The sequence below is a fragment of the Alexandromys fortis genome, unplaced genomic scaffold (genome assembly GCF_014885135.2).
Source record: "Alexandromys fortis isolate MF-2015 unplaced genomic scaffold, M_Fortis_MF-2015_v1.1 scaffold_50, whole genome shotgun sequence".
Classification (NCBI taxonomy): Eukaryota; Metazoa; Chordata; class Mammalia; order Rodentia; family Cricetidae; genus Alexandromys; species Alexandromys fortis.
In genome coordinates, this window is record NW_026067932.1 from 2536959 (window position 1) to 2549072 (window position 12114).

The following is a 12114-nucleotide window of genomic DNA, read 5'->3' on the forward strand; positions in this document are numbered from 1 at the left end:
TCCAAGGACACCAGAACACAGCAGAAGACACTGCTGCACAATACAGGCAACCTGCATTTCAGACAAGTCCAGTTCTTCATTAAGTAATGAGCATTAATTAACAGTTCAAAATGATTATACCACCTTAAATCAAATGGGTCACACAAAATCACTATTGCCAACTTAAAAGCGTCAATCTTCTGAGCTCAAAGAGCACTAACAGTGACTAGCAGCCGACACAATGTCCAGAACTGAGCCACTGCCACATCGTTGCTGCCATGACAAGAATTCCCACGTCTCCCAGTAACAACAGCTACTGTACTGCACTAAGGCACTGAGTGTCCTTTTCCTGTCAGTATGCCCAACACTACAAATGCCTAGTAAGATCCAGACTTTTGGACATTAAATTAGAAAGAAAAGTAAAATGTAATGCATTTTAGAAATCTTATAAGTAATATATATATTTTTGTTGTTGTTGTTTTTGAGATAGGATCTCAGTATGTAGTCCTAGCTGGCCTCCAACTTCTTATATATACCAGGCTAACCTCAAACTCACAGGTGTCTACTTGTCTCTGCCTCCACTGTGCTGGCCTTAAAAATATAGCTTAAAATAAAACAAATGTTCACTATACTCAGAAACAACGTTTTGGGACTGGAGAGATGACTTAGCAGCAAAGAATACTTGTTGCTCTTCCAAAGGACCAGAGTTCAGTTTCCAACATCCACATTGTGGCTCACACAATGGCCTGCAACTCCAGGGAACCTCACACCCTTCCCTAGCCTCTGCAAAGGTGCTCATGCAGGCACAGGCACAGGCACAGGCACAGGCACAGACATATACAATAGATTAAAAAAAAAAAAAAGTAAACAGAAACGAAGTTCCACAACATTACAATAGGGCATACATACATACTAAAGTATTACCTATTTAACACCTGGTTTTCTGTCTCTAATTCTTCTCTTTTTGCCTCCAAGACTTCCACTTTTTCCTGAAGTCTCTTCAACTTGTTTTCATGAAGAGATTTTCTCTAAAAGAAAAAAGATTAGTATGAAACAATTATGTTAACACCTAATTTCCTATTTGAACAAAATGATGGTGGCTATCTAAGGCCTTTTTATAAAACTTAGAGATTAATATTTTCAGTGAACACCAGGGACAAAGATTAGTATATGGCTTGTACTAAAAGTGCAAAGGCAAGAAACAGATCTATGTCACACTTTCAATGAGACACATAGAATCATTACTAATACCAGAAAACTGGGATCAAGAACCAAATCATTGCAAATGAACTCGAGAAAAGGAGGCAGACTCTTACTGCGTATGCCTGCCATCAGCAAAGGGAAGCAAGTGCTCTTCATGGTTTCTGATGATAAACACAGGTAAAGATACCAGAAATTAAAAGCCCATTTGCAATCAATAAATTATAACCAAAGCAAAAACTAAAAGGATGAGAATGCCAAGATAAAGCAGTATTTCTAAATATTAAGAGAAAAATAAATTCAATTTCATAATAAATAGAGAAAATTTCTAAAAGTGAACAATGGATGATTTTGTTAACTGGAAAGAGTATATTGCAAAAGGACTATAATAACTGAAACATTTTTCAGTTTTTATAAACAGGTTTTAAAAATAGAAAGATACCCATCATGTTGGAAATAATTTAGCAGCTGCAGATCTCTTAAATATGTTTTCTGTTTATTGAAGCATAACAAGCTTGTTCGGAAAAAAGAGAGAGAGAGAGAGAGAGAGAGAGAGAGAGAGAGAGAGAGCGAGCGAGCACAGAATGTAAATGTAGAGTCCCAGAAAACACACAGACCAAACACTGGCATGACCACGTCACAGGTCAACAACACAGACAGGTAGTGTCCTCCTCCTCCTCATGACCCCTCCTCCATCACTCCAAAGGGAACCAACTAGTGTATTTCCAGAGCTATGGTTCTAAGTTTTGACATGAACTGCAAGAGGAGGATACCCTTTTGCAAATGACATTTTCTTTACCAGAGATTATCATGTTCTTTACCAGAGTGATACAGTGAACATTCTCACACACAGCTCTCCACTTCTGACTACATTCATTGTATTTACCCTGTCCACTAAGGATCATTTAGGTTACATCTAGTTGTGACAGAACTGGAGGTTGAGTGTTCCAGAAGTAACACTTTTGTGGGCACTGCTTAGCCTTCCATATCCAACATCCTCAAAGGTCTCATGCTCCTCCTGGCATATATGCCATTCTCATTCCTCTATGACTGTACTTACTTGTGGCCTGAGGAACACAGATGCCCACTCATCCATCCATCTCATTTGTATAAGAGAAACTGCATTTTATCTGTGCAGAAGCAATGCTACTGAATATCATAGTATTTTTCCATTGTTATCTAGTGTACAAGTGTAGTTTTTCCTACTGATGAAAGTTTCAATTCTTTCAGTTTGGAAGTATTAACAAACTTTACCTAGGTCACAGAGTACGGCCTTGGTATAACCTGCCACTTTTCTGAAACAATTTTACCAGTTTCACACCCACCAGCTTGATAGAGTTCTGGCTGTTCACAACCTTGCCAATATCTGTTAGACTCAGCCACTTACATGTTAGCCACTCTAGTGTAGTCTGTCAGAATGTTACTGCAAAACAGTTGTAACTTTTATGATAGCTATCTAAAGATGTTAAATATCTTTTCTTATCCTATTAGCCAGCTGTGTTTTTTTAGAAATGTTGTGTATATACTTGTTTTTGCTTAGTCTAGTTTTTGCTCAAAAGCTTTTTTTGAGTAATCTCATTCTAACATATTTGAAGTTCTTTAAATATTCAGGTTTTGAGTGCTTTTGTACATGAATTTATTGTGATTCATATTTCAACCTAGTATGAGAACTTTTGTTTTAAATTTTTAATTATTTTATGTGTATGAAAGGTTTGTCTGCATGTACACCTGAGCACCTTGTGCATGTCTGATACTAAGAGAAGAGTGTATTGGATTCTCTAGGACTCGGGATACAGAGAGCTGTGAGCTGTCATGTGGGTGCTGGGAATGGAACCCAAGTCCTCTGGAAAAGCAGGCAGTAATCTTAACCACCGAGCCATCTCTCCAGGCCCTATCTTGAAATCTTCTCTCTTAAAAGAAAAACAAAACCCCACCTTTCTCTGTTATCTCCCGGGCTGTGGATCAGGCTGGATATCCTCTGCAAGGGATGCATGGATTTCCCTGGGAAGGGGAAAGAGATCTCCTGGGTAAACTGGGGGCAGGATAGAGATGAGGGGGATGGGAACTTGCACACAGGGTTGGGCAGGCTGCATGCAAGAAGCAGTTTTGGGGCAAGAAGGAGGCTAAGGAGAAACCTGGTGCTAGGGAAATTCCCAGAAATCCACAAGGATGACCCAGCTAAGACCCCTAGCAATAGTGGAGAGGTGTCTGATGTGGCCTTCTCCTGTAATTAGATTGGTGACTACCCTGATTACCAACAGAGAAACTTGATCCAGTAAATAATGGAAGCAGATGCAGAGATCCACAGCCAAGCACTGGGCCAAGCTCTGGGAGTCCAGTTGAAGAGAGGGAGGAGGGATTGTAGGAGCAAAAGGGGGAGGAGAAACCCACAGAGACAGCTGACCTGAGCTCCTGAGGGCACAAGAACTCTGGACCAACAGTGAGGGAGCCTCCATGAGACCAACGTAGGCCCTCTGCATGTGTGTGACAGTTGTGTAGTTTGGTCTGTTTGTAAGGCTCCTAGCTGTGAGACCAGGACCTGTCCCTGAGACAGCTGGCTTTTAGAACCTGTTCCCAGTGCTGGATTACCTTGCCCAGCCTTTATACAGGGGAAGGAGCTCAGTATGGCTCTACCTCAACTTGATGTGCCATGCTATGTTCCAGTCCATAGGAGGCCTGCCCCTCTCTGAATGGAGACAGAGAAGGAGTGTGTGTATGGAGAGGGAGCTGGAAGTGGGGGAAGAGAATGGGAAGAGAGGAGCGACGGAAAACTGTGGTTGGTATGTAAAATAAAGGAAAAAAAAGTTAATAATTTTAAAAAGCACCTTTCCAAGTAAGATATTCTACTGAAGTTCCAGTTTGCACATTAATTTACATGCCGTTTCAGTAGCAAGCTTTATATTGTCAAATTTCTCAGAGTTGAAAGGTATTTTCAAAGCCAAAGTGTGTAGCTCAAAGGAACTTTAAACTGTGTGTGTCTGCGTGCATGTGTGTGAAAAGAATTTATAATCTTAATTCTTAGAAAGATTAGAATATTTTGTGTTGTGAAATTGGAATGCTGGCAAAAAACAGATTCAAGCTTCTACAAAGAGTCAAAAGTCTAAACTGATTTTAATCTTTTCATTTCTTTTGGTAAAAATTGGCATTAATATAGTATGAATTCTTAGAAATACAAAAGAATTGACTAAACAACACATCTAAATTTTATAAAATTTTTGATGGCTTAATTCGTTTATCTTTTATGGAAAATGTGAAAATACAGATATTTAGCATTAAAAACAATCACAGAACAGAATTTCCCAAAATAATGATAAAAACTTGTTAATTTAAAAAAGGAACCTTTAAAGGAAAAAATTTCATTTTTCGGAAAATTTACTTTTATTTTCAAATTGTGAGTCACATCTTTTAATAGGTAGTACTTTCTGTGCCCTGTTTAAGAAATGTTTATTTACACCAACATCCTATGGTTTTCTCCCAAGTTATCGTATACTGGCTATAGTCACGAATTTCACCTTTCTCTTCTAAGAACATGGATCTTCTTATCCACATTACAGTGCTGAGTGGGTGAAGGACAAGAGGCTGACACAGAGCCCTCGAAGGGCTCCACTCTGCTGAATGCAGGGGCTGACACTTTGGTATCAAGATCTTGCTTGCTTCACTTTCCCTCAGGATTGCCTTGGTTATCTACTCCTTCCAATACTCTGAAAGGTTTACAGTTTGTTTTTTACTTTTATAAAGGAATATTCAAAGATTTTGATTATATTTAATTTGTAGATCTACTTGGGAAGAGCTGGTTTAACAATGAATTTTCCAAAGCATGAACATGATATGATTTTCTTCTTTAATCATGCTTTAAATTATTCTGAGAAGTTTATAGTTTTAAATAAGCATTTTTATATGTAAGATTTATGCCTAAATATTTACATTTTCTGCTATTATAATAAATAACATTTACATATTTCATTTTTCCAACTGTGCATAAAGATAACTAGTTTGTTGTTTGACTTTTTAACCATCACCTTTAAAATTTACATATCTTAGGTTGGGCATGGTGGCAAGTCTTTAACCCTAGCTAGCTCTCAGGAAGCAGAGGCAAGAGTGTCTCTGTGAGTGCAAGGGCAGTCTGGATACACAGCAAGACTGTCTCAAAAAATAAGTCAAATAAATAAATAAATAAATAAATAAATAAATCCCTAACCTATTTTAATAATTACTGCTAGATTTGTTTCATGCATAATCATTTAATTTATGAATGGCAATCTTCTTTCTCTCTAATAATTATACCTATTTTTCTTACTTCATTAAATTGGCTAGAACCTCCATCAAAATAATGAAAAAATGTTACTAGTGGACTGATCTAACTTGTTCCTGACTTGGATGAAGGAGATATTAAACATTTAATCAGTGAGTGTGTTAGCTGGAGGATTTTGTAGCTTCTACTATGAAAGGTACTGATGTCTTCAGCTGTTCTCTATATCCAGAAGACAGTCAGAGTAGTTTGCCTTCTTCGTTGAGAGTTCACTGAACTATACTCGTCAGTCTTGCACGCTAGCCCACTTTCAGTCTTAGGATGAACCTTATATTATTTTAATATAGAATTATACTGAGCTTCCTAATATTTACAACTTTGTATCTGTTTAAATGATGAAATTCTCTTTTTTTATGACTGCAGCATATTTGAACCTCATAAAATATAAGGACATTGTATTTTTTTATTACTAGGGAAAATTAAGATTAATATTATTTCTTCCTTAATTACTTAGAAGAATTTACCAGTGAAGCCAAAGGAGGAATTTTCTTTGTGGAGGTTTTAATTAAAGATCCTGTTTCTTTACCCTTCATAGATGTTAAGACTCCAGATTTCCTAATTATTCTCATACCTGCTTCATTAAGATGTTCAAGGAATGTATTCCTTTCATTTAAATATATAATCAGCATAATTACTCTTATAATATTCTTTTTATTTTTACTATATGCAATAGGTAGTATTATTTTTATAATGTTCTTTTTATTTTTACTATTTACATGATATGTACTAGTAACCAGTTTTTTATCAGTGCTAAACATTTGCATTTGTCTAATTGGTCCTCTGAGGTGTCTGAGAATTACCAATTTTATTAATCTTTTTTCTTTTCGGTTTTTCAAAAGTTTCTCTGTAGCTTTGGAGACTGTCCAGGAATTCGCTCTGTAGACCAGGCTGGCCTCAAAATCACAGAGATCCTCCTGCTTCTGCTTTCTGAGTGCTGGGATTAAAGGCCGCCATCACCGGTCCTTTTAAATCTTGTAACATCTGTATCTGAGAGTGCTATTTTCTTGGCTTTGTAGATGCTGTTATTTCCTCATATACCCAGTTCTGCATTTTTACACACTGACTCACTTCTGCGTAAGGAGGTACAGGAGTGCCGCAGCACACGCAGCGCTCAGACAACTAGTTCTTACAGCAATGAATTTACAAGAAAACTCAACAAAAAGTGAATCCTTTCCATCTGCTGCCCTGTCCACTCAACTTACATTACTGTCGTCTTACACTGCTAGGGGACACTTGCCAAAGCTGATACGCCAACACTAATGTATTTCTGTACCCAAAGGGTCGAGTGGCATGAGAGCGTTTTCTCTTTGCTGTCCATCTCTATGGTTTACACCCACTGCATGTCCACAGCACAGTGCTCTAACCTCACCCCTTCATCCATCTGCAAAGCCCAGCAAGCACCGACCTTTCCACTCTCTCCGCAGCTCTGCTTCATCCTCATTATACTCGGAATCATATTCTCTGAGCTAGCAAAATGCACTTAAGGTTCTTCCGTGTCTTTGTGTGGCTAGGCAACTCACTTCTTTTTACTGCTAATAATAAACTATATGAGTGTACCACGGTTTATCCATTTAGCTATTAAAGGATACTTTGACTGGTTCCAAGTAATGACAAAAAGCTGCTATAACTGTGTTTCAATTCTTCATAAAGATGAATGTTCTGAACTGATTTGAGTAAATACCTTGGAATGTAATAGATGATTCATAGGTAGAGTTTATGTAGCATTGTATAAAACTGACCCGTGATGAGTGGTAGCACATGCTGCATTCTCACCAGCAATTAATTATCAAGGAGTTCCTGACATTCTACACCTCCACTAGTATTGGGTTGTGTATAGGATTATAACCACTCTGGGTGTATAGTGCTATCTCCATTCATATTTATGTAGACCTGTGCATTATATATACAAATTTGAAGAAATAGCCTTCATCCACTAAGCACTATTTAGCACGGGAACTAAAGAGGAACTGCTCTTTTCTTACTATGTGAGAACACAGCTACAAGACATCATTTGTGCACCACAAAGTGGGCCCTCATTCAGCACATAATCTGCTAATGCATGGGTCTTGAACTTCCTACCCTCTTCAACAATGAAGAATAACTTCTATCATGTATGAGTGTAGTTACAAATATTCACCATACCCCACCTGGTCCTGCTCACTAGCTCCTGTAGCCACTTATGAAATAATCACTCTGAGGCTTAATATTAATGACATACTCTTTGACCTATTAGCTCAGACTTGTTATTAACTATCCCTTAAATCTTAAATTAACCCATTTCTATTATATGATATTTTACCATCAGGCTTGTAGTTTGTTACATAACATCTTGCTTCCTGGGAGGCTACATGACATCCGCCTGACTCAGCCTTCTTTCTCCCTGCATTCACTTGATTTTCCTACCTAGCTCTATTCTGCCCTGCCATAGACCAAAGCAGCTTCATTATTAACAAATGGTAATAAAACATATTCACAGCATACAGAGAGGAATCCCACATCACAAAACCTATTCCATTCATGACACTTTTGTTATAGCATGCTAAAAATAATAAGGAACTATCCTCCCCCCTCTAAATTGAATCTCATGCTCATCTGCCTGCTGCAGGGTATTACTGGTCCTACAACTGTTCACTTTATCTTTTTCTCTGAGATTCTGAAACATCCTACAATTTCTTCCTTCTTAAAAAAAACACCTACTCCTCCATGGCTACTAATCCTATTTCTCTGCTATTTTTCATGACTAAACTCCCTAGACAAGCAAATGTTTCCATAAAACCAGTTCTCCTTGAATCCACTTTAGTCATTGCATATTTCCTACTCCATGGAACTAGCCCTTGAGAAGGTAACCAGCAATGGCCACAGTGAAATCCACCCTTGGACTTCACATGCTATCTTATCATTACACCTATTAATGTCACTTGCCCCAAAGTGACCCTTTGTGAGGCATTTCTGCACTGGGCATCAAGTACTTCTTTTGGTTCTCCTACCATACTGGCCACTACCTGGTTCCTCCTCTTCAACTTCCAAAGTTCACAATTTCTTAAAGTTCAATTCTCAGATCTAGTCTCTTTTCATTGAGTTTTACTGCTTTAAATACCATTTATATGCCGATGAATCCAGCTTTTAATTTATCAAACCTAGTCTACTCTCTTCTAGTCAATTAGGTTCATGAAGCCAGCTAATTTATCATCTCCACATGGAAGCCACACTGCATCTGTACTCCTCAGTGCCACATGACTGAAACTAGGTCTCAGAGGTAACTAGCTTACAAACTGCTTCAGTTTCGGAAGTTCCAATCTAAGGTCAGATCTCTCCCCTGCTTTAGTACATCCTGGCAGGAGGGGTTAATGGGACAAATCTCTTCTAAGACATCAGCAACTAAGTGAAGTAGAGAGAATGAGGGCCCGTACTCCTTTCAAGTCCATGTTTTCAGGGACCTCCCACTGCCTTCTAAGGGCCACAGCACTTTGATTATTTCTGCTTGAGGAACAGACCTTTAACACATGAACTCTTGTAGGATACTATGCAAATAACAGCAGCATTTCAGAAGTTAACATGTTCAGGGGGTAGAGCGATGGCTCCATTGTTAACAGCACTGCTGTTCTAGAGGATTCGGATGAAAGTCCCAGCACCCACATAGGACTCACAACCTAGTTAACTCCAGTTCCAGGGATCGAGTGCTCACCTCTGGCCTCTGTGGGCACTGCACACACATGGTGTATCTGCACAAACGCAGGTAAAACGTCCATATGCATAAAACAATGAGATGCTTTAAAAAATACAATTTTTTAAAAGTTAGCATGTTCAAAAGTTTTACTGGCAAACCCAAGCATTCCACTCTTTTCCATGTCAGTAAATGCCGACTGTTTTACCAGAGGCTCAGGCTAATATTCTGTTCTCTTGGATTTCTTTCTCGTTCGCCCTGTAAAATCATTTCAAAGCTTTACCTTTAACAAATCTACACACTGTGATGACTGAGACCACATCACTAGATCTTTACCCTAAGAAACCATGGTCACTAACTTGGAAGATTACAAAGCTGTCTTCCTGAGTGTTCTTTTGCTTTTCTATACAACAGACACTGTTTTAAAATGTAGTTCAGATCATATAAACTCTCAATTTAGAAGTCTCCAATGCATTCCTATTTCATTCAGAATAGAAGGCAGAGCCCCTGTGTCACCTGCCCTGGTACCATGCCTCACCACCCTAGACACCAGAACCTCTCATGTTCGTTCCACAGAACAAGCCATCTGTACATGTTATATTGCTTGCTATTATATCTGGAACAGGATCTTCTATGTAAATCAGTATGACATCTTTCCTTTCTTCTAAGTCCTGCTCAAATGTTACCAAGTAAACCTTGTCTTAGAGGATGAAACACTCCCTCCCTTATCTTGTTACTTTTCATCTTAGCAGGCACCTCCCCTACCCACTATAGACCTCGTTCCTAAAGCACAGAATCTGGTCACCTTGGTAATCCAGTGAAATATACAAAGCACTTAGCAAGCACTTGGCATATTTTCTGAACTGTCTTAGTGACAACACTATGGAATAAACCTCACCAAAACGCAGGCCCACCTAGAACCTCAGGACATAGATATAACATCTTAAGAAAAATTACTTTTTTTTTGTTCCCCGTTACTGGTACAGAGTTCCCCTAAACCCTAGGAATCTCTTAAGTGATAGGGGTGCCCTTTATAATCAGCAGGAAGTCTCTCTCAGTCTCTTCTATTGATGGTAATAAAGTGACTTACATTGGGGACCCAGGACAACCCTCAAGATATAGGAGGCTACTAGAGAGAGCAAGTGGGCACATGATGACAGTTTAAAGTCCGCTCTTCTAACCTACAGGGAGGAGAAGGTAGGTACACTGAGTTCTGCCAAATCTCTTCAAAAAACAAATTAGACCTCTGAAGAGCTTCTGTGCCGGTGGACAAAATAACTCATGTACAGACAGCATGGTCCTCTACACCTTACACAGTTACCTATGTATCTGTTCCATTTGGTTGTTCCCGAATGGTATCTTTTATAATAAGTTGGCATACATCAGTAAAGTGCTCTCTTGAATCTAAGCAAAATTTTAAATATCAAAGAAAAAAATCATGGGAACTCCTAATATATGGCCAGTTGATACCTTACACTTGTGGTTAAAGTTGGAGGGGTGCATTCTTAGGGGACTAAACCCCTTAACTTGATAGATTTAACTATCATTCCAGGTAGTTTCAAAACTGAATTGCTCAAGCAAGACCAGTTGGTGTCCAGAGGACTGTGGATTGGTTGTTGGTACTGGAAAGCACCCCAGAGTGATGTGATTTGGGAAAAGGGTCTTTCCAGCTGCAATCAAGTTAGAAGGTGATTAGAGTAGGCATGTTTGCATTAGCATTCCAGAGAAACACAGCATAAGACCAATGCCTTACAGGACAAAGAAGTAATAGAACTCTTTCTTTTCTTTTTTTGGTTTTTCAAGACAGGGTTTCTGTGTAGCTTTGGAGCCTGTCCTAGAACTTATTCTGTCATCCAGGCTGGACTCGAACTCACAGAGATCCTCCAGCCTCTGCCTCCCGAGTGCTGGGATTAAAGGAGTGCACTGCACCACCACCACCCAGTTAGGAGTAAGAGAACTCTTACAGGGTATGTAGAGCTAGGTGTGGTTGCACTAAAAAAGCTAAGGCAAGAGAATCAAGCTAGCCTGGAATACATAGAAAACTCAAAGCTTCCTTGCTTCTACTTGAGATCCTATCTTAAAACAAAATGGGGGAAGGCAAATGCAACATAGATAGCGGTACTCCCCTGCTAAAACCTCAAAAACAAGAATTGGGATTCCCCTATGATTAGCGAATTAACCACATTCAAGGACCATTTGCCCCCTTTAAAATATGGGCTGTGTGTCTGTGTGTGTTGCACATGTAAGGAAGCCACAGGCGGATGTCAGGTACCCTGCCCTCACTCTCTGCCACACTCACTTTAGTGTTTCTCGCTGAGCCTGGAGGTCACAGGTTTGTTTTTAAGCCCCAGCAAGCCTCCTGTCTCTGAGGCCAACAGCACTGGGGTTATGGGCAAGCATGTGGTCACAGAGACATCAGTGTTTTCTTGGATCCCACAGCATGGGCATACCCATAGGCATGTCCACAGCACCAGCTCCTCCTTGTAACTCGCTCCAGTTTAGGCTTTCTCCTCACCCATTCAAAATCTCATTTCACTTTATAACACAGCTGACACCCTTGTCTTGCAGCTTCCTTTTATCTCTAGTCAGTGTCTCTGCTTGAGGCTAGGCCATGTCTGCATGGACGTGCAGCCACCACTACTGATCTGTGTTTGCTCAAATCTCCTTGCACTTCATGTTCTTCATTCCACCACCCAGTACCACTTACGTTCTGACAGCTAAAATGACCCCTTTCACCTATTTATTTACCAGCATATTGTGGGGTGTTTGTTTTTGAGATAGGGTCTCACCATGCCTAGGCTTACTCTGAACTCCTAAGCTCAGCCATTCTCCTACCCCAACCACCTGAGTAGCCAGGTCTACATGCAAACTGCACGTGACTGTATCCTGTCACTTCTCCTCAAGAAGAGCTCTGGGAGTTAGTTACTCTCCACCTTCATTCTTTTTTTTTTTTTTTTTTTTT

The 12114-nt window shown here is 39.4% G+C and overlaps 1 protein-coding gene across 4 annotated transcripts in view; it reads right to left on the reverse strand.

Annotated features, from left to right (window-relative positions):
• Positions 1 to 12114, reverse strand: part of Cep83 (centrosomal protein 83) — a 128336-nt gene that overhangs the window by 3613 nt on the left and 112609 nt on the right. For all 4 annotated transcript variants that reach the window (XM_050145574.1, XM_050145575.1, XM_050145573.1 and 1 more), the window contains one exon: positions 904 to 1007. In XM_050145574.1, coding sequence (XP_050001531.1) covers positions 904 to 1007 — 104 coding nt within the window. The remainder of the gene's footprint in view (positions 1 to 903; positions 1008 to 12114) is intronic.